General features: G+C 36.6%; 1 protein-coding gene across 1 annotated transcript in view; it reads right to left on the bottom strand.

The window, feature by feature from the left end:
• The window catches only part of LOC121309490 (lethal(3)malignant brain tumor-like protein 3), a 95,487-nt gene that overhangs the window by 45,763 nt on the left and 23,448 nt on the right, over window positions 1-26,276 (bottom strand). The window contains exons 3-13 of the mRNA XM_041242453.1: window positions 25,316-25,370; window positions 25,090-25,175; window positions 20,063-20,167; window positions 19,716-19,851; window positions 19,418-19,509; window positions 17,571-17,722; window positions 16,871-16,947; window positions 11,696-11,781; window positions 11,301-11,411; window positions 7,800-7,914; window positions 2,922-3,018 (exon numbers count right to left, since the gene is read on the bottom strand). Of these exons, the coding sequence (XP_041098387.1) occupies window positions 2,922-3,018; window positions 7,800-7,914; window positions 11,301-11,411; window positions 11,696-11,781; window positions 16,871-16,947; window positions 17,571-17,722; window positions 19,418-19,509; window positions 19,716-19,851; window positions 20,063-20,167; window positions 25,090-25,175; window positions 25,316-25,370 (1,112 nt within the window). The remainder of the gene's footprint in view (window positions 1-2,921; window positions 3,019-7,799; window positions 7,915-11,300; window positions 11,412-11,695; window positions 11,782-16,870; window positions 16,948-17,570; window positions 17,723-19,417; window positions 19,510-19,715; window positions 19,852-20,062; window positions 20,168-25,089; window positions 25,176-25,315; window positions 25,371-26,276) is intronic.

Below are 26,276 nucleotides of genomic sequence, written 5' to 3'. Positions count from 1 at the left end.
GATGGAAAGTTGCTCTTGCCTATGTTGTTCACCTGGAATTTATTTACAGTCTTTAACATTTTTACCCATTTACATATTTTAGGAGATTGTATTGCTTCCAATAGTCTCTTATGCCTAGTAGTTAGAGCAGCTAACTAATGTTTTTAATTTGTTTTGTTTGCAGAGCACACAGTGTCAGTGGTGATAAAATATTAAAATCACAATTTCTATTCACTCTTGCTAACTTACTGTTTGGTTTTTTTTTTTTTTTTTTTTTTTTTTTTTTTTTAAAAAGAAGAAGAGGGCTGTTAGTCGCTACATACAATGGGCTCTGAGATATAAAGCTGCAACGTTCAGCGGCAGCAGCTTTAGAATATTTAACAGGCCCACAATTTAACTTGACCCGGAGAGTCGTAGAAAACAGATGTGCACCAAATATCTCAAAGCATCACCCGGGAACCAAACTAATCACACAATATGGCATCCTTATCTGGCTGTTGGACAAAGTGATGGGTACCACTTTTGGGCAGGACTGTAACAATAAACTAACCTCACCATTCGATACATGTCGCAATATGATGGATGCGATGCGTATGATGATCCAGTGGGGCTACTTGCATGGTGCATAATAAGATTAAATGATAACTTAAAAGATAGACTATTTTGTTAAAAGTGAAAAATGAATTGAAATAGGAAGAGTATGTATTCTGTAAAATTCACTTATTCTGTATTCAAAAACCTTTCAGTGAACTACAATGAGCTATGCTGTGCTTTTGGTCTTATATACAGGGAAGCTTAACCAGAACTAAACATACCTAATACCTCAGCAGCACTGTAAGCTTCACATAAACCACTGCCTGTCATGGTCTTATTAAAAAATGATTCATAACATAATGTAGAAATCATTTTATATTTTGTATCAAGGTACTGTTTTTTGAAGAATCGTTCATTCAACAAGGTACAGAAAAGAGCAGTTAATTCCATGGTTAAAACTTATGACCTAGTACGTCTAGGACCCTTTGATCTAGGGGTTCTAGTAGTGTAGCCACCTCAACCATTCGTATCAAGGTATGCCAATGGCAAATGTGTCAAAAAGCTTAGTGATGTCACGGTATACCATGGTATACATTTTCACAGTTTTGATACCATGACCATTTTTCCATACCATGGTGTGACACAGAAAGAATTGGTTATAAATCTCTCTCCCGACCTGTGAGGGTACCGTGTAAAGAGAACAGAGTGTTCCAGACTGAATGGTCTGACAATTCATTCGAGGGAAAGGTGGAAGTCGGCCATCTAGAAAGGGGATGGAGCTATGGTACACCAAGTCATCGCCCTAGAAGAGAAGCGATGAGGCAACCTCGGATTGGAGAAGCGGTTGCACTCACTAACCAAGACGACGTGACTGACGGTACATAAGGGGACGTGCCTAAACGATCTGTTCCTTTGTTATGGTTGCGAGCAAACCAAAAGGAGAACCAAAAACATACTGTGAGTGTTTAGTGTTTGTTTGTCATGTCTAATTATACTTGTTTGTTCTTGTTAGGTGGCTATTACGATCCAAAGCTGTCGCTTAAGACCAACAGACCAACACTAAACCCGAACACTTCATCACTGTGCATGAATAAAATATATTTCACCACTTGCACATTAGCACTCACTGTGGACTTGTGAACCTGTGTGTGTCTTGTGTGTGTTTAATATTGTGTTTATTATTTCGGGACTGTAACCCATGTTTAACAGCGCAATACACATTGCTGTCTATTGCCTGGGATTATCAATTGCTGTCATACCGACCTGGGTTACAAATGGGATCATTACTTGAGCACCGCATCACCTCTACACCTGTGCACTGCAACTCAGCTTTAACACTCACTTATATTAACACATTTATTCTTGTTTTAATAGCTGTACAATAAAAATATTATTATAAAGTGGTATGACGATAACCGTGGTATATTTTTTGACCGTTATACTACCGTCTAAATGCAATACCGTGACATCCCTTGTTTAGCTATGCAAGTACGTGTTCATTATGAACTGGGGCTATGATAATTGCTTTCACATAGGCCCCTGCTGATCACCGTCAACAAATAATATTTCCATTCTACTAAGTCAAGCAGTCTCAAACCAAGCTGAATCGTTTTAAAATAAAGGTAGACCTCACCAAACGGAATGATCGTCCCTGCAATTTTACAACATCAGTTAAAACAGATGCAAAAAAAAATAATCAAATTAAGAATACAAATAATTAAGCAGTAATAAGATTAATAATAAAACACTTTAAAATGAAATAACCTCAGAAAGTTATAAGAAAAACTGAAATAGTGACAGCTTCACCATACTGCCAAGTAGCCTTGAACTGTGAAGCAAATATCCAAAAGGCTGTAAGTCACCTGCAACTTAACAATGGATGCAATCAGGGGATTCAAAATATAGCTTAATAACACAAGAACCCCTGAGGTTTCAATGAATTGAAAAATCCAGGATACATTCTTGTAGAAAAACACAAAACAGCAGGTGGGTAAAATACCACCAGAAAACAAAAACACGCTACCATCTGTTTAAATAAATAAATACATTAAAAAAACTTAGTAAAATGAAGTGGTCTGATTCATTCCACAAGGCAGACTTTCAATAGAAGGAGGCTAGAGTTAAATACAAGTATGGTAAACAATGTTCCTGTGTCAAATCCTTTGCCTGCATGAGTCTCATGACACAAAATAACATCTGACTAGTAGGGCTGCTGTCAGTGAGGCTGTACGTGAGGAAGGATGCATTCATGAGTGTCAAATACATTTTTATTAAAAGGACAGGCAAGCAATTTGATAACAGGAATTCAAGACTTGTTCCAGAATCAGGTTTTCAAATGTCTATCTGTTGACAGTAACTTAGTACTTGTAATGATTTAGTAAATGTGAGGATTATGGTTCAACACTCACCTATGGTGTCCAGTATGTCTTGCCCCTTTGATGTGGCCAACTCCTCTGCATCCAGGTGTTGGACACACTCCCTGGCTGCTTGTGGTCTTAAGGTCAGCTGGTTGTAAAACGTAAGAATAATGACAACTGAAGAAAGACTTAATTGCACCCCGTTACTGCTTACAATGCGCTAATTAATTCTCGATGACGGAACCCTCCAACACAAAAACTGCTCAAATTCAGCAACTGCAACTACTTTCTCAAATTATCTTCCATACACTAGCCCATGCTGGTTGCACATAATTGGGGCTTCTGTTTTTCGGTTTTTATTTTGTGCTTATATCTAGCTATTTTCGAGTTATATGCAAATCGTTTTTTTTGGGGGGGGGGGGGGGGGGGTTTCAGGGCTTTCCTTTTTTATATATTGTATGAAATTATTGTTTTTGGTTACTTTGGTTTTTTTCTGTCACAATATGTATAGTAACTCGACAGTACTTGCACAATTCAACTATACCTTCTTTCTTTTGCAGTCTTCCACAATGAAATCCTTATGGTCACAGCATGTAAATACTGCCTAGTCTAGCTTAAAATCTTGCGAGCAAGAACATCTCGTTTTAAATCTTGCAAGTGTGTTAAAATTCTCCAATAGAAATGTAGGAATTTGCTGCCACTCAGTAGTTGGGGTGGGTTTAAAGTATTCAGAAATAATAAATGTGAGACACAAGTCAGAAAGGAGGGACATTACCCAATTGCACTAGGAAATTGTTTATTTTATTTTTATTTTTTTTTGTAGGTCTCCCAACCCCTTGCATGACACATACAATAAAACTTGACCAAGGGAATTGCAGAATATATAAGAGTATGATGCTCATTTCTCAAAGTGTTAGATCTTGAGCATCCAGAAAGCAAAAAGTAACATGTCCCAAATATGGTGACCATCTTCGGTCACAGGCCAAAATAAAAAGGGTGCTGTTAGTTTTTGCAAGAGGAGCTCATAACATCAAAAAATTAAATTACGGTTTGCAAAATCATACAAGCTCCTCCTACATTGATTATCTTATCTCATGTGTTCAAGACTGAAAAAAGTTTATTTATTTATTTATTTATTTATTTTTTACTTCTAGGGTAGGGGCTGATGTGAGTAGAGGGTAAAACATTGAAGTCATGGTTCAATTTAAAGAGCTCACAATGACAATTTGTACAAAACCTTAATGCACATGTGACAGGACTGGTTCCTCGGCATATGTGTGCCGCTGCGAAAGCAGATGGGACGTGCAACGGGAGACCAGGGCGTCCCTGATTGGCTAGGGGTTGTACCACGGGGAGTCTACAGCCAGTTAAAAAAGCAGCTGTGCCCCAGATCCTGGCTGGTGCTAGGCCACTGACCTACAGGACGTGTGCTGTGCTGACACTTCCATGTTTCATTGAGGAGGAGAGCGTCTGCTCTAGGGGAAAATTACTACTACGAAACCCTGGAACTCGCAGACGGATTCTGTGAGCAGCCCAGTTAGGTTAATTTAGGCGACGATGATCCCAAAACAGTATACTGAGCGTTTCATAGTGTAGTAGGTTCCTGCAGCAGGACCTCTCTTTTAGTGGGAGTATTGCTCACCGTCTGTGGCCAAACTTTTATTTATTAGCAGTTTTTTGTTTTTGTATTTATTAACTCTGCACTAGGGCTACCATTGTTGGTAACCTAGCGTCGGCACTTTTTGTGTTTATTAAATCTGCAAACGGGTGCGGCATGACAAACACCAATGCTCTGCGTCTGCTTCTCATTATCAGTGACGACCCATGCAGGTAACATTTCCCTCCTGTTACAACATGCTATATAAACCAAGAGCTAGACAGTAATTAATAGTAAAAAGTGCACCACCATCTGTGAAACTGATTCAGTCTCAGCCAAGAACAACAATATTTTGGCAGTTGTTAGACAATGTTTGGGCACTCCCTAATTTCCACCACCTATCTACTCCCATATTAGTACACCAAGTGACGTGGAACTTTTTGGGATATTTGTATGGGTGATATTGATGATCTGGAGCGCAGTAGCTATCGAAACAGTCATGCTCTTATATTGGAGATTCGAGAAGACTGCTAACACAGGATGGCATTGAGCAAAAATGATTTCTCTGCATTTGTCTTATTATTTTTACTCAAAAGTAAAGACAAATCATTTAGTTTTTGGTACTTTTGCCAATACTGGAATGTCTTTATATTAGTGAAGGTATGTAGTCTCTTTAGACATTAGCACTACTGTATAGTGTTGCCAGAAGCATGAAAAAAAATATTGGAGGAGTTAGAGTAACTGAGTACTCTAACTGTCTGAGAGTGATGGGGATGAATATAATATTTGTGGGTATACACTGCATAGGAAAGACAGGCAAGACAGAAGAGGAGGAGGGGTAGCGCTATACATAAGAAACATTGAGGCCCAGGTGTTAAACCTGTACAAAGAAAATAAAGCTGAATCAATATGGGTCAGAATAACGGACAAAAATTCAAAGGGAATAATAATAGGAGCATGCTATAGACCGCCAGATTCAGACGGTGAGCAAAATAATCTGTTATACAATGACATTAGAAATGCGTGTAGCAAAGGAGAAGCCATACTAATGGGGGATTTCAACTTCCCCCATATAAAAGATCGTGTCTAACTAACTTGTTTGATTTTTTTGAGGATGCAACATCGATAATGGATAATTGCAAAGCATATGACATGGTTTATTTAGATTTCCAGAAAGCTTTTGACAAAGTCCAGCACAAAAGATTAATTCTCAAACTGAACGCAGTAGGGATTCAAGGAAACACATGTACATGGATTAGGGAGTGGTTAACATGTAGAAAACAGAAACTACTGATTAGAGGAAAAACCTCAGAATGGAGTGTGGTAACCAATGGTGTACCACAGGGATCAGTATTAGGTCCTCTGCTATTCCTAATCTACATTAATGATTTAGATTCTGGTATAGTAAGCAGACTTGTTAAATTTGCAGACGACACAAAAGTAGGAGGAGTGGCAAACACTGTTGCAGCAGCAAAGGTCATTCAAAATGATCTGGACAAGATTCAAAACTGGGCAGACACATGGCAAATGACATTTAATAGAGAAAAGTGTAAGGTACTGCACGCAGGAAATAAAAATGCACATTATAAATATCATATGGGAGCTACTGAAATTGGAGAAGGAATCTATGAAAAAGACCTAGGAGTTTTTGTTGACTCAGAAATGTCTTCATCTAGACAATGTGAGGAAGCTATAAAAAAGGCTAACAAGATGCTCGGATACATTGTGAAAAGTGTTGAATTTAAATCAAGGGAAGTAATGTTAAAACTGTACAATGCACTAGTAAGACCTCATCTTGAATATTGTTTGCAGTTCTGGTCACCTCGCTATAAAAAAGATATTGCTGCTCTAGAAAGAGTGCAAAGAAGAGCGACCAGAATTATTCCGGGCTTAAAAGGCATGTCATATGCAGACAGGCTAAAAGAATTGAATCTGTTCAGTCTTGAACAAAGAAGACTACGCGGCGACCTAATTCAAGGATTCAAAATTCTAAAAGGTATTGACAATGTCGACCCAAGGGACTTTTTCGACCTGAAAAAAGAAACAAGGACCAGGGGTCACAAATGGAGATTAGACAAAGGGGCATTCAAAACAGAAAATAGGAGGAACTTTTTTTACACAGAGAATTGTGAGGGTCTGAAATCAACTCCCCAGTAATGTTGTTGAAGCTGACACCCTGGGATCCTTCAAGAAGCTGCTTGATGAGATTCTGGGATCAATAAGCTACTAACAACCAAACGAGCAAGATGGGCCGAATGGCCTCCTCTCGTTTGTAAACTTTCTTATGTTCTTCTTATGTTCTTAAGAACTAGATACAAAAAGCATTACTGGTGTACTTTATGAAAAATGCTGCTTTCATACGAGTTTCTTTAATGAAGAAGGGGTTTGGCACTTATTTCCAACTTGCAGCACGATTGACAAAAACAGGCCAGTTAAGTGGGTCATCATCACTCTGTCAGTCTACAATACTGCTGTCTGGTAAACCAGTCATCATGGCAGGAGTTCAGTTAATCGACCAGATTGTTCTTAAATTATTCTTGGTTTGTAATTGAATGTTATAAAACTGTGTCTATAAATAGGGGGAAATATGTTTAAATGTATTTAGTTATAATTCACAAAGATAAAACGTGATGTACGATAATTACAGCAAATGTTGTATTCAGTATTCAACATGAATAATTTGACACTAGTATGCTATATCTACATAAAAAAAAAAAAAATCCAAGTCATAAAAATAACACTTGAAAATATTATGAATTCAAATACTGAATGTATCACATATTCTTCACCTTACATTTATCAACAGTTTAACTTGTTAAAGTAGGAAGAGCAATTTATACAACAGAATGCATATATATGTTGAGGAATATTTTTATTTATTTATTTATTTATTTATTTTCCCAAAACAGAGCTTGTATTTAGACATAAATGCTGAGAAAAGTGTTGTTATTATCCAAGCTATTTCAAGCAGTGTTGGTTAAATTAGTTTAAAATCAATGTACTAACGACCCAGGACCTGCTAATGAAATATCATCACCTATATTAAATTGTAGCAACAGGATGAGTACTGATTGCATCAATGGCAATTAATAAGTTCATTGTTTACCTTGTTCAGAAGCAGGTCCAGAAGACATAACAAAGTGTCCAGTAATACAAGATGGTCTGTTGTACTATCATAATCAGCTACTGTACAAGTATAAACTCATTACAAGACCATTTTATTTGTGTATAGATTAGTAAAAATGATATAACTGTAAAGTCAGTCTAGGTTTTGTTCTTATTTTTCAGCCATATTGACGCATGCATTTGTTTTTTTGTTTTTTTTTACTTACTGAGGGGTATTTCTAGAGGGTGTCCTGTCCTTCTGCACCACCCTACTGGGTGAATATCAGGTGTGTCTGAATCGATCCAGAAATCAAACTTGCGACTCCAGCCATCAAAATGTACCTGTTTGAGTGAGGCAGACAGATGTGCATACATGATTAACACCAAATGCTGCATAGGCAACACACATTCATCTGTCGTTAAGGGTGAAGGATATAAAAGATATCTTCAAAATGCACATCAATAGAAATGCGTGTTTATTATTGTGTGCACACATTGGAATACCAGTAATTCCATCAAGTACAGACATATCAAAATTATGTTACAATCTTTTTCTTCATGTTTTGTTATCTGGCTATCAAATGCAAAATACAGTTCAGAAGCACAATAAAGAAAGACAAGGCCCGGCATTCAATATTTATATGATGTGTGTGGAGGGAAGGGAGGGAGCAGGTCACATAATTTTTCACACTATTTGATCACACTATTTTTACGATTATCTTTTTTTTTTTTCTTTGGGTCATCAATTGGTGCATGGTGACAAGGTGAACTTCATATCATTTATTACACTTATTATGTTTAGAATCATTTGTTAAATATAGGCTTTATATTTTGTTTACTCCCGTGGCTTTCCTTAATGGAAATCATGATTTTTGAAATATGTTTTAAGTATTAATATTGGTCTTACACTGAGAAATTTTGTTCACAAAATGTTGACGACGCAGAAAAATAGTTACCCCGGTAACTGAACTGTGTGCCTCACGGTGCACTGCGGTAGCAGTTACCATGCCTACCGCATTACTGGGGTCCATCCCTATGGAAAATGTACTGGTATTCAATATCACAGTGCAGACTGATTTTGCTAGTTTGTTATTTGTAGCTTTTTATTTAAAAAAAAAATACCAAGTGCATGAGCCATAACAGTGCCTCTGTGTGTTACGCATGATTATTGCTCTCTCAAAAAATGCCTGCAAATCTACTCAATAACAAAAATGTACGGTCTTTCTAAAATGATCAGCATTTTCTGAAAGAATGTGATGGGGGAGGGGAGGGGTGATTTGTGGGCAGTGTTGTTTTTTTTTTTTTTTTTTTTTATAGCTTGAAATATTCATATGCTATAACCACCAGACTGTGTTGCTTATATTTTAACATTACATTCTTAAACTGAGTGAACATGTTAAAACTTCAAAAAAACCAATCAGATAAATAAGGAAATGCATTAATAAGTTATAAAACAGTTGATTGCAAAGAGCTTCAGAGAGTTTTACCTGACAAAAATAAACAAATGAGAAGAGCGATTTCAGCTACAGTAACGTGACAGTTAATCACTAAACCGTTTTAAATACTCTGTGACGTATTATTATTATCTTTAATCTGTGATCTTGCTTTTGTGCATTTTCATTTACAAGTACTGTGAAATTAAGCATTATTGAGCAACGCATTCAATTTTGAATACGGTTTCAATTCTGGATAATGTGCTGTTTTTTTTCTGAATCTTTTCATAAACTGCATTGGCATTTATGTTTTACGCAACTCTGTGCATGGGTAGAATTTTTGTGTCATTTTGCTATTGGGTCATGGTTATGTGGTAGTAGGTTTTGTTTTTCTATGGGAAAGGGGTCGTCAACGTGAATTGATTGACCATTTACACTGTACTTCCGGTGTTTACTGGCTATACACCGATTTCATATGTTTTTGTATCGGGAGTATTTTATCAAAAATCAGAAGCCCTAAATATAATGTAAAAAAAATAAATAAAAAGGGTTTAGTTTAGTTTAGTTTATTCACTTTGTGCCCACAGAGCCAGCACAGGTACATCTCAATAGTGTAGCACAAATACAAAGAGACATTTACTAAAATAAAAAATAATAATACAAGTGCTTTTAAAAAGACCAAATTCCCATTGGGCTTATATATTTTTTGATTCTACTGATTTTTTTTTAGTATTACTATGCAGGCCAGCTGCTAAAGAAAGTTATCTTTCTTAAAAATATGCATGGATGACTCTACCAGTTAATCAACTAATGCCCATAAATACCCGATTAAAAATGTTAATTGAGTGACAGCCCTAATTTTATTGTATACTTCGGTGTGTACGTGTTTGTTTGTTTTTTTTGTTTTGTTTTTTTTAACTATGTAGTTGTCTTTGCGATGTTAAAATTTGCTTATTTAGGATGTTCTTTGCTTAGAAAATGCTAACTAGGGCTGTCAGTATACATCAGAATGTAATATCAACCGTGTGTGTGTGTGTGTGTGTGTTTTTTCTGTTACATGTAGATATGGTTTAAATGCTGACACCTACATTAATTACCAAGAGCTGGGTTTTAGAAAGCACAATCGCTGCAGATCAGAATACAAAAACACCAATATCCAATCCAAAGGCCTTTCCCCTCAACAATTTAATGCATTGCACTGTACTCACAACCTTTCACTGGATGCCACAATTGTCCTAATAATAACAAATGCCAACAGGAACAGTAATCTAATAGAAGCACATGACAGTAGTGACGTTTACTTTGACACACATTTTAAAATGAAAATGAGCAAATACATATTACTTGATATTTTAAATCAACCGGACACTGCTCTCTGATTGTTTTCTATGGATGACAGCCATTCTGATATTTATCAATAACAGAACAGCAAACAGAGCATGTCTAAGAGTTTATACTAATTAATGACACCTGTTCTAAAACCACTGCTTACTGATGAAACGCACAACACTGAAGCTTTAATACCTCCCATGTATTTTGTTAAGCATATCTAAAAAATAAAAAGGTGTTTTTTGGGAAGCTGCCTTGTCTTCACTGCAAAATATTCGAATACTGTATTGTATTTCTAATACCATGGATTTCACAGAGTAAATTACTACATTATACATACCTTTAAAATGGGCTGCATTTCATCAAGCTGTTCTGTGACATCATAAACAAGCCTCTCCCCTACAGAAAACATGATGCGCCCTCATGGTGGTTCCTGGCACTGGGCCTGCCAGTCAGGGCATCAGTATTGAACATTGCTGATGTTTTTAGTTTCTTTAACTAGTCATTCTCAGATAGGACAGTTTTGCTTCTTACTATTGTCTCTTTTGCCTTTTTTTTTTAAAATCAGTTCAGTAAAAATATTATTAGCTGGAGTGAAGTTGATGGGACTGTATACAAGTTTGTTTTCAGTTGTGTCTTTAGTTGTTCTACCAAATCGGTTCTGATCATTTCAGCAAGCCAAATGAACACTGTATCTACTAAGAAATATACCTCCCAGAGGTATGCAAGTCAGTATTCCTCATAAGTTAGTTTGCCTGTTATTATTTTTATTTTTTGTTGAGTGTTTTTAAAAATGTAGTGATGCAAATTTAAAAAGGACAGTTACAAATTTATAGGCCTTACCGGTCATCTAACATAGAATTATGACTGCTCTTCTGAGAACCTAAAGGGTTGAGACTAACCGTGAGGTTTACAACTGACGTTAAAGTGTTTTGGCTGTAATCCTCATTAATAAAATACCATTACCTTTATCCTGTAATCTTCAGCATCCACCACGGTGGCAACACGTATCAGCACAGGGTTGCGTTTATCCACAACCTCAAGCTTCATATTAACCAGGAAACCATGAGCTGGTCTCTGCAACAAGAGTTGTTTACGTTATTATAAGCATTTATATATGGCTTGCCTATTGCTAATTATTCACCAAAATGGCATACTAAATGTCTAACAGTGGCAATTGGTTCTACATTATAATTCATATAGACATGTGCTGTGCTTTTGTTGAAATAATGTCTAGTAGTTGGAGTATCCATTAAAATGTAATGATATTCTTTGATGCAATAAAACCAGAATCTAGAAGGAACTGATGAACGAGGCTTTTGTAGAATTAGAAAATATGTAGTCTAAGCAAGAATGCTTACCACTTTAAAAGCATGACCTGCAACTGCTGAAGAGCCTGTTTCTTCTAAATATTCCTCCCAAGAGAAGCTTTCTGGATTGGGGCATCCTGAGGAATAATAAAGAGAGAATCACATTATACAGCTGGATCGAATTTGAAACAAATGATCAGATATTATTTCTTAGAAGATACCCACTTGACCAAAAAAAATGATTGAATACAGCTACCAAATAAACTGATAAGTTACTACTATATACACTCTCTAGTATAATTAACATTAGGCACAACTTCACCTATTTTTCCTGTGAGCATACTTATTTAGTGTTTGCATAAAGTAAGATACAATACATATGTATGTATATAAAATAGGTTGGGCTCCAAGTATGTATCCAATGTCTCAAACCGTATCATCTGGAAACCCAGTGACTACAATATGGCAGCCATCATAAGGCACAAGTCAAAGCGAAGAGTACTGTTCGATTTGCCTGAAGAGCTTCTATTGCACATACAAAATAAAAAGGGTTTATGAGATATAAGGCTGAAGTAGCTAAAGAAGCATCAGGTTACAAAAACATATAAGCTCCTCTCACAGGGAGTGTAGTGCATGACAAAACTCTGAAGCTTTGCATCATTTTCCAAATGGCAGCAATTTAACATAAATGTACATCAATGGACCTAAAATTAAAAATCTAATTGGATAACACCTGGTCTACACTGCTTAGTTAAATGCTAAAAGAAAACATAGCCAACACATTGTCATGTTTTAAAAGGACATCCACACTAGGAAAAACTATACAATTGAATAGAACACAAGAACGGTATGTTGGTATTTTTTTTTTTTTTTTAACTGTTTTTCAACCAAAATTGATAACTAATTAAGCTGCCATTGCTGGTAGTGTCTCATGAGCTGTTCAGTGTGTTGATACGTAAATAAATCCTGTTCGTCTGAGGGGCGTATCAACTTCAACCTCCGTGGTGATGTCCTGCCTGTCACTAAGCAGCGAATGCGTGCATCCACACGGCAGACAGCTACCTTGTCACAATCATTAATATCCTGTATCTTTCTGAACAAGGGATTTAGGGGACCTCCCCAATAAAAGCTGAATCTCAAAACAATAATTGTGTGAATATAGTAATTGTTACAGCTTTGTATAATGGTATTTAAAACAGGATTCATTCATCCGGCTTTTTACATATCCACCCTTACTCTGGTCTCACTGCAGTCGGATATGCGCTATATACACATGTATGTATACTACGAGAGCAGTGTGCCACAGAAATGAACTCAAGAACAAAACACCTATGCTAGCAGTAGAAAATTGGATAAACTGTACTGTACACTCACATTTCACACATAAAGCTCAACAGAATTATCATCAGAAACTGAAGCTTCTTTTTTTTTTTTTTTAACATCAATTTTGAAAATGTCTACCGGTTTCAATCAGAATAATATTGTATTAATAAAAGCTTCCACACTGAGCTGCACTTCAAATCTGTACTATATTAACCTTTGGCTGCTCTGTTACAGTTGGGTATTAATTGCATGCTCATCGCATAATGTGCATCTGAGTGATGCATTAATAATCATGATTATGGCATACGATTTTATTTATTAATTTTACACCGATTGCAGATCTGCCAGGACTCTAAGGTAAGGTGAATGCCAAAGACTACAGCTAATGTAATAATAGTTGAAATTCACACACAAGAAAGATGCTGTACTATATAGCTAAATAACTGCAGACTCCTGGGATTGCACACCAAGTATACATCCACAGCTAAGACTACTGAGGGTCAGTATGTGGTATTTGTTAGCAGGGGGTAGAAGGCAAAAAGCTGCAGGAGTCTGCAATACCATCTGCAATCTGAGAATTTTCCTTAAACCCCCACTGTGCTTCTAGGCTACACCAGTGATCCACTTTGCTTCCAACTATATTAACATTCAACCCACATAAAATGTTATGAACACACAAATAAAGCAGGAATGAGCTGTAATCTGACATTTAGTATTCTGATGCTATAAGGAGTACAAAAATAATAATAATTAAAAAAATGAAAAGGATTTTTTTGGATGTACATAAAAGGTTTAAATAAATTGAAAACACATTATGTAATATGTATATATATATATATATATATATATATATATATATATATACTATATATATATATATATATATATATATATATATATATATATATATATATATATATATATATAATATATGTGGTGGGTGTTGGTGTTGTGTGTGTGTGTGTTGACACAATTACAATTTTCAGTCATGAAATCATGCAGTTTACTCTTAAATTGCAATAAAGATATCTGGGTCTGCAGCTGTAGTTTGGACTGGAACTCATCCCAGGACCATGGGGCATAATAAGCAAAGGATCCTTTACCAGCCTCACGCACATTTGGGATTTTAAAATGCAAAAAAGAATGAGATCTGAGGCTATGGTTACTATGGGAAGCTATCCAGTATTCATTTAAATAAGTATATTCATATAATTTACATTGAATAGCCATATATACCAGAATATACCAGTGCTTCAACCTGCGTAAAGCCAGCCTAGCAAATCGCATAATATACAATGATGAGTATTAAATCTTGTATTTGTATTGTACCTCAATGCTGCATGATATAGCGAGTTCAGTTTACCTACAGTTGATGGTAATGCAAACCTATATACTGCATCACCATAGTCAATTTGCGTCAAAAACATACAAGCAATAAGCCCTTTTTTTTGTTTCCATAACATTATAACATGTTCATATTATAGTGACGTTTATAGAGTATTCCCATGCCCAACAGATGAGTGTGGAAACATACACTCATCTCTGTCCAGCACACTGCCTTCCTTCTGTTCCTTTAATGCAGTCCTATTAGCATATGGTAATGCATCGGTAATTTGAAACATGAGATGCAAATGTATTCTAGGTGGACATTCAATATGCACATAGCACAATCAAATTTGAACTGGGCGAAAGCCCTAATTCATCTGAATATACCAACATCTGTGCGATAATTGTGATGCGTAGTTCCAATAACTGCACCGCTGGATCAAATAGTGTCAGAGTAACAGTCCACTCTGGAGCTGGATACAATAGTACAAACGTACAATAGTACAGAACCCCAACACCCCCCCCCCCGGATGGGCGGATCAGTTATGTGTCGTATCACTGAGTATTGTATTGATATGATGTGTTCTTCACTGCTCCACAGGCATATCCGCATCCAGTGTGTGCCATCAAAGTATAGAAATGAAGATTGAGAGAAGGATGAAGAGGGGAGGGGGGGTCCTGTCTGTTTTTGCTGTGTGTTGTCACACATCTGTAAATTAATTGTATAAATACGTCATCCACCCATCTTGTGGCCTGTTGCTTTATTAATCTATTCCATAGATTGCTGTGTATTACGGGTGTAGAGGTGAGCAGCTGCACTTCGGAGAGCCAATCACCATCAGGGCACTCTTGATGTGAAAGGCATGTTTACGGTTTCCGAAGGCCAGACCGGTGATACGATCAACCAATCAAAGACCTGTATTTTCTCTGCAGCCGTCCATTCATATGTTAGCTGAGGCGGGACAAAAAGTTCTGTTAACTGTAATTTCTGTCCGTTTATGCAGCTGTCCAGTCCGCTGAATGTCGATGTTGCTAATTGTACAGAGACTGTTCATTTATTGAGAAATCACAGTAGGCTACAATTAACATTTTAGGGGTGTACTTAGAATTAATTATTATTCTTACAGAAAAAAAATAATAAAAAAATGTCATAATGAAAAAAATCCATTCCGGCGACGCTCAAAACCTTACAACTGGGCTTAATCATGATGTACAAATGGGTGATTAGAATGAATAACATAACGCATTTCTGTGTATTGTGTATATAAAAATGCTTGATTGATGTTTACTTTGCAGTTGAATGAACTCATTACATTTACAAATCAGAGAGTGTGCTACCACAGTGGACGTTGTCACGGCACGACTTATACAAACAAAAAAAAAAATAGAAAAAAAAAAAAAGACAGTATCCAAAGCCTTTTTAAATTTTTTTTTTACTTCAAATACATACAGCTATGTCAGATCAGCTGGCCTTTAAAGAAGCCTATATAGTATGTCCTTGTGATACAATACACTCCATATTCAATAAAACAGTGGCGTTATCAGTACATTAATTTGAAAAGTCGGCGCCTAGCTGTGGAGCCAATTGTCTATCTGAATGGTCTGTATGTACGTGTGCACGATATATTGCGTGGTCTTATCTGTTGTCATATCGGTACATACTGTGGCAACACCAATGATAGCAGCTTGTCGGGGTAATGCCATTACTAATAGTGACTGTCCATCATTCTGCGTTCTCGCTTGGCTGTTATGTGCAGTTGCTATATTGGTAGTGAATGCGCAGATGGTTTTGCGAGGCACAAACAGATTTGCGAATTGCTCAGAAAACTGCTATATTCAAATGTCTCGCAACTGCTTTGTGCCGTTTTGGAATATCTCTCATTTTGTGCTAAAGCACTATTTTTTTGCGAGGCACAAATTTAGCAAGGTGATTGAGCGAAGATCGAAGATTGGGCCCGTACAGGTTGCAAAGAAAATACAACCGTACAGGTTGCAAAGAAAATTTGCTGAGATGGTAGAAACAAAAACAATAAATAAATCATGCAGCTTAACTCAATTCGCATTGTATCTGCTGGTGGTATGAAAGCACACAGGCATTTTTTAAAATGTAAAATATTTAAGCTGTTCTATTATTTCTCAAAGGTAAGGGTGGGTTCATGGAAACCAAAAGATACAAAATATAAAAAAGAAACAGTAAGCACCACTTTTGTATTGCCATACTTCAACAGAAGCCTTAGAAAATCATGGTGACTTCTTAAATTAAACAGCTGCAGCTTTGTTCAATACTACAGATGCCCATAAACATATTTAAATGGATCATATTTTAAAATACAAGTTTAATTTGTTACTCATTACAATGGAGTTTTTGAATTGCACTTTATTTTGATCTTTAAGGTCACACACAGTGCCACCAGTTGGCTAACTGGCACAAATGCAACGTGAAATCTATATGCACATGACTCTGATAATGAATGTGCGTTTGCTTCAATGGAAAAATAGTTTTACTATTAAACAGCTTTAGAATAAAATGTTTGTGACTACCACATGTTTAGAATATCATGGCTCAGTTTAACTTACCCTGGGGTGCAGTAAGGGGTCGTCCATTCTCCTGACACCATCCTACTGGATGGATATGTGGACTACTAGCATTGCACCTGCAAAACAGGAACACAAACAAAATTGAGGTAAGGGAGCACTCTTTTATGGACATATTTAAACTTTCAGTGGAAATACTTTACCCCTTCACCCTGCACACCCATCCCCCACACATAGAGTTGTTCTGAAAAGAATAAAAATAGCAGGAGACAATCCAACACAGTAATATAATTGATCCTATGATCCTACAGTGCCTGGCACTACAGTGAATTGCTTATTGCTAGCTATGTTTTTATTGTGTATCAATTGCTATTGTGTGTTTCTTCACATGGACGCTACCATGTGAAAAACTATTTGGAATTAAAAATGATTCCCTCCTTCCACCACCCTTTGCCAAACCACTAAGTTTATTTTTAATTCCCTGCAGGGAATGTTCAAACACGTCTCTAATTTGATCCCGTTTAGGATCAGGGAACAGATGCTGCAGGGTCACAGATCACATCCACTGATCAACATAATTTGCATCTCTAATTCAGGACGATGCCAAATCCATTTCGGTAGAGAGGTGCTGATAAAGTGGCCAAGCAGTGTACACACAGTGTTTAAGACACTTGCATGGGGAGAGTTTGCTTTGTCACACCCAGCCTCTGCCAGTTACACATGCAGGAGGACCATTTCTCACCAGTAATCGTATGTATCATCCCAGTTATCGAAGTGCACCAGGAAGCGATTACCCACAATATCTGCAATGGATGCAACACAGACCAGAGAAGGGTTCTTCCTGTCAACCGCTTCTAGTTTCATCCCAACTTGAAATCCTGATGGAGTCACAGTCTAGTAAACAAATGTAAAGTTAGAAACCCTACTGAACTCAACACTATGCTCTTTTTGATTGAAAACATACTGTATAGCGCTCTGTTTTGAAGCATATGAAAACGCAAATGCGACTTTTTATATAATTACAAATATGCTATTCCTCTCAGAAAATATGCCTTTGTCTCAATATCAATTTTCACAACTGTCACATGCAGCAGCAAAGCTTGCAATGTAGCAAATAACTACTATCAAAATGTTTTGTTTTCTCAAAATACGCTATCAAAATGTTTACTGTGTTATTGATAAAAAAAAAAAAAAAAATATATATATATATATATATATATATATATATATATATATATATATATATATATATATATATATATAATATATATATTAATGGGCTACTAGTCTACTGGGAAACATCAAAAACTTTTTATTTTGACCAAATGTATGGTTCCTCTATTATATCGTGTTGGGGATATGCCTCTCCAGGAGGTAAGAACTTATATGGTAAATATTTGTGAATACCCTTATAAAAGTTTACCACGGTTAATTTGCACAGTAATTTTTTTACTATTATTTTACCTTTACAATATTATGCATTTACAATAGTTTAACACAAAGTTTTCTTAATATAAATTTGTCATACCTCTCTGGCTCATTCCACACCAAATGGACTATATTTTTTGATCTTTCCTACCTTACCATCTCAGATTCTTCTGAAATTGCATCTGGAAGTGTCTGAAAGTATTTTAGGACGAATTCCAACATATTAGCTCTCAAGTTACAGTCCTATAATGGAGTACCAGTAAGGGATGAAAATGAGCACTGAAAGGTGGGCATGTTTCAGAGGCTGTATCTTTCAAAGCACTGAAGACATCTTTTTAATACTTGCTACTCAAACACGTAACTGGTTTTCTAGTTGAATAACGTGTGAACATATTACCTACAGTATTGATTAACATGGGTGTTAATGGAAAAGAGGCAAATGTATAAAAAAGTGAGAGGACAGAAATAAAATGCTATATTATACTTACGAGGACTGCTGAACTATCTAACAAGTGCAAACTGTGGTTTCTATGTAAAATATTATCAGCTAAACTGCGTACAGTATTGTACACAGTTTATCAAAATTGTTTGTTTGTATCTATCTCTCGAAGGGGACTGGCCCCTGTGACAAAGCTTACAGGTCATTCTAGGACAGTTTGAGTCAGCAATAAAATAATCATGTGCCAGCAATGTAAGTAATCAGGCTCCTGTTAAATCTGCTCTGCTGCTCATGCTTATTAAAGATTATCCAACCAGAAATCAATCTTACTTCAGTCTATAGGTCTGTAATATATTTACCTGTTGAACAAGATCCAGGCAATCATAAAGGGAAAGCAGTCAACCAATTCAAAGCATGTTTATCCTGGTCTTGATCCTCACATGGTATACATTTATAAGAGTAAGACCCATATTATCAAATTATTCACAAATATTTAACTAGTACTTAATTTAAAGATTGTTGAACCTGTTGTGGTATTCATTCTTGCGCAACTGTTTCTAAAAAACATTAAAAACACTCCACACCTACAGATACTCTTTAGAAACACTACAAATATTTAAATACAGAGTTGAATTAATTTTTTAGGGGGCATTATTTGATACTACACTTAGGTGTTCTAGGCTAAGAAATTGAACATTCTACATTCTGAACAAAAAACGTACTGTATTTTGGTTTTTAAACAGATTCTTTGGTGCAGCTTGAATATTACAAGCTGTTAGGTAACTTTCCCAGTCAAATCCATCTTCCTTATAAGCTGAAATAAGAACACATCAATTTCATAAATTATTTATCTGTACTATATATACATACAAAAATACATGTCAGGAGTCATAATTATTATAAAGCACAATTTTAGCACAACATATCTGTAAATCACAATTATTTTTTGTTATTTGGTACGCACCATCCAGCACCAACATTTAGGCAGCTTTAATGCAACAAATAAATAATTCTGTTTACCTTTCGGTGGCTGAAGTTTGTGCCCTGTTACTGTACACCATCCCACAGGATGAATATCAGGTGAATCAGCATTAGCCCAAAAATCATAGCACTCTGAAAAGCCATCAAAGTGAAGCCTAATGCGATACCCCAAAACCTGCAAAAATAAACAAGACCATGCTAAACATTTTCTGGGAACGAGTCATACCTTATTTCTTATTTGTATTTATTTTGTTAAACATTGATAAAAATAATAATTAACAAAACAACGTAACAGCTTGAAAGCTGACACTGGACAAATTAAAACAGTTGTTCAACATCACACATTGCATGCAAGCCAAAAGATTAATAATTGTTTGTGAACTTACCTCTGCAACAGACAGCACACACAGCATAGATGGGTGAAGTGGATCAATGCCTTCTAATCTCATGCCTACTTTAAAGCCATTTTTATTTGCTGGAAATGTCTGGTGCTGTTATTGGGAGAATAAACAAACTGTTATGAAGAGTTTACAACTACACATTAATGCTGCAAAAATAGATTTATAAGCTTTTGGTTTCTAAATTCCTGTCTTCAATGCATGTACATAATTTAGTCCTGCTCTACAGGGTCTCTGCTAGGTTGCTATAGAAACTGCATCTTTACTTGTAAAAAAAAAAAAAAAAAAACACACACATCTGTCATGTTAAATCTTGTAAGCCAAAAACTCATCTTTCGTCAAATACAGTAAGGGTGTAAATGACAACTAAAGATGTTTTCTGTGCAAAACGTATGATGATATAAACAAGTTTGCCTGTATCAATAGTCTCTTCTGTTGACAGAATTTAACAAAGAGGTGCAATTTTCACTATTTGTGTGAAAGGACAACACATCAGCATTATTAATACAAAATGTGTAATAATACTGTGCAATTTATTTGTACCTCAGAGTTCTTAAATAAGTATACTCCAATTGCTTTTGACAGATGTAAATCACTAATTACATTGGAGGAAATTGCATAGTGAGTCAATCCCCTAAACTGAAATATGGCACAAAGCTGTATTCTATGGTTCTCTTAGTTAATGTTGATTCCAGATGTCAGAAAAAAGAAAATCACTGTTTTTTTTTTTGTTTGTTTGTTTGTTTTGGTTTTTTCCGCAGATGGCCATGTGAAAATACTTTTAAGTACATTAATTTGAGCACAATTTAAAATCTTAACCACAGTTCTGTGCGCTAAGCAATTTGCCCTTTTTAAGCACGAAACCGTTGGGATTTTTTTTTATCTCACTGTTTTAAATTTCAAATTATACACACTGCCTATAGAAACTCTACAACCCCTTGAACTTGTTTCACATTTTGTTGTGTCAGTGCCTCAGCTTCGTGCACTTAAATGAGGATTTTTTTTCCACTTATCTACACACCATATTCCACACTGTTAAGGGGGAAAAAGTTATATATTAAAAATACAAAACTGAAAGATCATAATTGGATAAGTTTCCAACCCCCTGAGTTAATACTTGGTGGAAGCACCTTTGGCAGCGATTACAGCTGTGAGTCTGTTGGGATAGGTCTCTACCAACTTTGCACACCTAGATTTGGCAATATTTGACCATTCTTCTTTAAAAAATTGTTCAAGCTATGTCAAGTTCCTTGGGGAGTGTTGATGGACAGCAATCTTCAAGTCATGCCACAAATTTTTGATTGGATTTAGGTCGGGGCTCTGACTGGGCCACTCTAGGACATTCACATTCTTGTTTTTAAGCCACTCCATTGTCGCTTTGGCTGTGTGCTTAGGGTTACTGTCCTGCTGAAGAGTGAATCTCCATCCCAGTCTTAGGTCTTTTGCAGACTGAAACAGGATTTCGTCAAATATTTGCCTGTATTTAGCTCCATCCATTTTGCCCGCTACCCTGACAAGCTTCCCAGTCCCTGTCGATGAAAAGCATCCCCATAGCATGATGCTGCCACCACCATGCTTCACAGTAGGGATGGTGTTACCTGGGTGATGCGCTGTGTTGGGTTTGCGCCAGGCATAACGCTTTGCATTTAGGCCAAATAGTTACATTTTTGTTTCACTGGACCACAGAATCTTTTGTCACATATTTTTAGAGTCTCCCACATGCCTTTTTGCAAATTCCAAGTGAGATTTTACATGGCGCTGAGCTTTTTTCAGAAATGGTTTCCTTCTTGCCACTCTTCCATACAGGCCAGACTGGCGGTGTACCTCCTCAGATATTGTTAACACATGGACAGTTTCTCCTATCTCAGCCATGGAACGCTGTATATATTTCAGAGTTGCCAATGGTCTCTTGGTGGCTTCTCTTACCAATGCCCTTCTTAACCGGCTGCTCAGTTTGGGAGGACGGTTTGCTCTAAGCACATTCTGGGTGGTGCCGTATACATTCCACTTCTTAATGATCGATTTGACTGTGCTCCAAGGGATATTCAATGCCTTTGAAATCTTTTTATACCCCTCCCCTGACTGGCAATTGTTTGCAATTGAGCTTATTTAGGAGTATCATAGCACAGGGGGTGACTACTTATCTAATGAAGCCTTTTCAAGTTTTTATTTTTAATTGATTTGTTTTTTCACCCTCCCCCCCATTTTTTCACACATGCTGTTAAGGGTGAAATCCGGTGGTCTGGTGAGTCTAGTTTTGCCCAGGTCAGTTTAGCTTCACCATGGGGTTCTGGGAGAGTCTAGTTTTAACCAAAGCTTCAACATTGATGCTGTGCCAAACTAGTTTTGCATTTCTACTCTCCCCTGCCAGCTTCCAAGTGCGTGTGAGGGTACCTGCGTCACCTCCTCTTCTGACAACAACGTAACGACTGTGTGCTGGATTTCCAGCAGCAATGCAGAAAAGGCTGGACACCAAGGCTGGTTTTAATAGTGGTTAAAACCACTCTTTTTATCAGCTCTCTCTCCCAAAACTCAGGCAAACTCATCATTCATACACACAACAGAGAGAGAAATGTTGATTGAAAGCTGTTGATTGAGAGAAATGTTGATTGTTCGTGCTCAAATCTTCTTTAAAAGACTGTAACAGGGTCAATAATGCCTGTTATTTTTCATGTCTTTATTTGTCACTTGTAGGCCTGTTTTATTTTTATAACTGTACACTTTGATTTGATTAGTGCACATTTATATATTGTTGACTTGCACTTTGCAGTTGATTTATCACATTCTATAGCTTCTCCACTCAGATCCCTTGTAATGCCTTATTGGGTACCGAGTAACTGAATTATTGACAGTTTTACTGGACGTATGAAGGAGCGAGACTTTTCGACTTTAACTTTTTGGGAGTGCTAATAAAGAGTGGTTTTAACTGCTATTAAAACCAGCCCTGGTGTCCTGCCTTTTCTGCATCGCCACTGGAAACCGAGCAGACAGTCGCTACATTGTTGTCAGAAGTCGAGGCGAGGCAGGTACCCTCGCACAACTTGGAAACTGGCAGGGAGAGTATAGAAATGCAAAACTAGACTTGCCCAAATAAATTGGCAGAGGCAAAACTAGATTGGCCCAGCATCGATGTTGAAGCTTTGGACAAAACTAGACTAACCAAAATTAATGGTATGGGTGAACCATATTAGCCCAGCATCAATTCTGAAGCATTGGACAAAACTAGACTCGCCTGGGCTTTTCCCAAAATTCACTGAAAACTGTTGCAAAAATGTGGTGTCTTTTTCAAGTTCTGGACCGATCTAGATTCGCCCGATTGGACACGGGCGAGGGGCGAAAAAAGGGGTAACTTCGGGATTCGTCCAGATGTCCTTGGCGAAACCAGACTTGCCAGACCACCGGGTTTCGCCCTATATGCAAATCCTGAAAAGTACTGTAACAAAACCAATAGAAAATAAAAAAAAGATGCCATTATTAAAACAATATCTGAACAAGTACAGGCTTGCATGCTATTTTAATACTATTGAAAGTATGATGGCCAGCCTTATTAAAGTTTTGAAAATGAAAATGTGGGATATACGTTAGACATAGTATAATCATCTTATCGTCTTGTTATATAATTAAAATGTCAAAAAGTCTCATTGGGGCTGGTAAAATTAATTATAAATATACAACATACACATTTTCAATAGCAAAGAAAATGTCTGAAATGAATGCTTGCTTTTACATGTTATAGCTAATTGCATGTTCTGACTGTTGTTCTCCAGGACCCTGACAAGTTGGGTACCTGGACTCTCACATTGCATGGAAAAAGACATTGCAGTGTGATAGAAACTCCAAATGGCTCCATTGAAACGTCAACAGAAAGATTTTTACTTTGTTCCTAAAACTTGTGTGGACGCTTGAACTATGATCAAAACACCTTGTTTCATCTAAATGAGCCTCCTTCTTATGAAATCAGACACTGTTAAACCCCAAATTAGATTTTTGAAATGTTCTCGCTGTGGCTATGTAGCGATCCACTGCTTTCCAATAAGCACCTTAAACGTTTTTGTATACATTGCAGAAGTTCTGAAATGCTGGTCAATCCGAATAGTTTCGTCTAGTTTATTATCCCTCGCTCGAATTTGGCTGGTGATTGGTCTCTGGGGTACTGACTGTATCATGTAAATACAGTATTTAGCAGTGAACTCTCAACCGTACTGCAACTTTATTCTCCAGTAGGATAAAGGAGAAGGGGGAAGTGCACGGCTCTTACATATGGCAGTCTGGACTCGTTAGGGGCACTACATACATTTCCACAAACTGAAAACACGAGGACAGTGTCAATATAGAAAGCAATTGAATAGTCAATCAAGTAAGAAAAAAATACAATTTGAATGAGACTTGCCCTTTAATAAACAAAAAAGCAGCAACAAAAGTTAGCGATTTTTGAGGTTACTGGAATTATGTTATTTAGAATAGGCGAGATAGGATGCCTTGGGTTTGTTTAGACTAGACACTTCTAGAGCATGCTGTATGTATTGCAAATAGCAAGGTTTCAATAAAATGCCACAACAAGCTTGTTTTGATTGTCAGCAGAGATTTGGCAGTGCCAGTCATTTTTCAAAAGGTAACAGGGCTTTTTGCAAGGCTTTAGCTCACATGTTATTTCAAGATTTTTTTTTTAATGTCTGATCAATTAAATACACTTTCATATTCATGAAACTTTGGTGTTGTCTTCTTTAACAGTCCATGGCAGTTTAATGAATACTACATTTTATGTGATTTCTCTTAATAGACTTTAAATTAGTTAAAGCTCTGAGAATTTAACCTAATGGTACTTCCCATATAAGGACAGAAATAAACAGCAAATTTGGCCCTATCTTACACGGCAACATTTTCCTTGGTAAAGATTTGGCTATGTTCCCAGTTCATCAGACTGGAGAATGATTGGGACAGGCATATTATCTTGACACCTTAAGTCTCATCATCTATGGATTCTGTTAGTCTCTTTTTCACAGACAGGGGCCTACCTCTGTAAACAGTTTGACAGGTGCTGCAATTGCCTTCTGTTCCTCTAGATACCGGTCCCAGCACCAAGCTTTCTTTTTTCCATTGACTACGAGGACATGGTTGGCAGGAAAAAAAAAAAAAAAAAAAAAGTTATCAAACCGTAAATTACAAAACCACTTAAAATCTCATTTTTAGATTTTACAATTACAAAAACCAAGCAACTTAAAAATAGTTTAAAATCATTACCATGAGGACTGGACATTTTATTCTTCAGCTTTGTTTCTTCTTTCTTCTGGTGCTCCTGCAAAGCAACAGTGTTTGTTATTTAAGATTGCATAAGCCTGAGCCACACCATGTAATTAAATGTCTGAATGTCGGAACTCCTCAGGCTGACAGGAGGAAGCTCGACTGAGAGACTGATGTACAAAGAATTAGGCACCACTAAAATTGGGAGGAAAACAGTAAAAATGATTGGGTATATTAAATAAAAATAAATAAATAAATAAATAAAAGGAGTCTACAGTGGCTGTTCTCCATCAGTTCTCCTTCAATAAAACAAGTTTCTGGAAGAAGTTATCCAACAGTCAGTGTCTTTCGAGGCTAAAAATCATCCCAGCAAAAGAGAAAAAGATTCTCAACAGGAGCAGATGAAGGAAGAATGGTATTAAAGCATACAAAGAGTTTCTTTATGAAAGGATATTGCTCTAAAACAGCAGTTGACAAACTTTTGGGGACCAAGGACCACTTTCAAACCTCTAAATTTCTTGCGGACCACCATATATCCTAGAAATAACATTTTGGTTAAATACACACTACAAAAATGATATAAAATATAAAAAAAGTAAACTGTGAAAGCAAAATGTGTGACTTAAGTTTCATGAAGGTATATAAGTTAGATGGTTGCTGCTGTTTCAGTGAAGACAACACTTCCATGTCTGGTTGAATTGACGTAAGTTTACGTCTCAAATCTGGTTCCACATCCAGCTTTTTGCAGGACTTCATTTTGGGAGCAACCAGTGCAGAAAAGCCACTTTCACAAATGGATGTGGTTGAAAATGGCATCAAATATGTACTGCTTTCTCAGAAAATTCTGGGTACTCAGACCAAACATGTAACCAAATCAAATTTTTGTGTGGAAAAATTCATTTCAAAGCACTGTCACAAGAAAGTTCCAGAAGGTTTTCCTCTTCTTTTGACATCAAATTCG

The sequence above is a fragment of the Polyodon spathula genome, chromosome 3, assembly GCF_017654505.1.
Source record: "Polyodon spathula isolate WHYD16114869_AA chromosome 3, ASM1765450v1, whole genome shotgun sequence".
NCBI classification, from domain to species: Eukaryota; Metazoa; Chordata; class Actinopteri; order Acipenseriformes; family Polyodontidae; genus Polyodon; species Polyodon spathula.
This window is presented reverse-complemented; position numbering and strand designations above follow the sequence as displayed.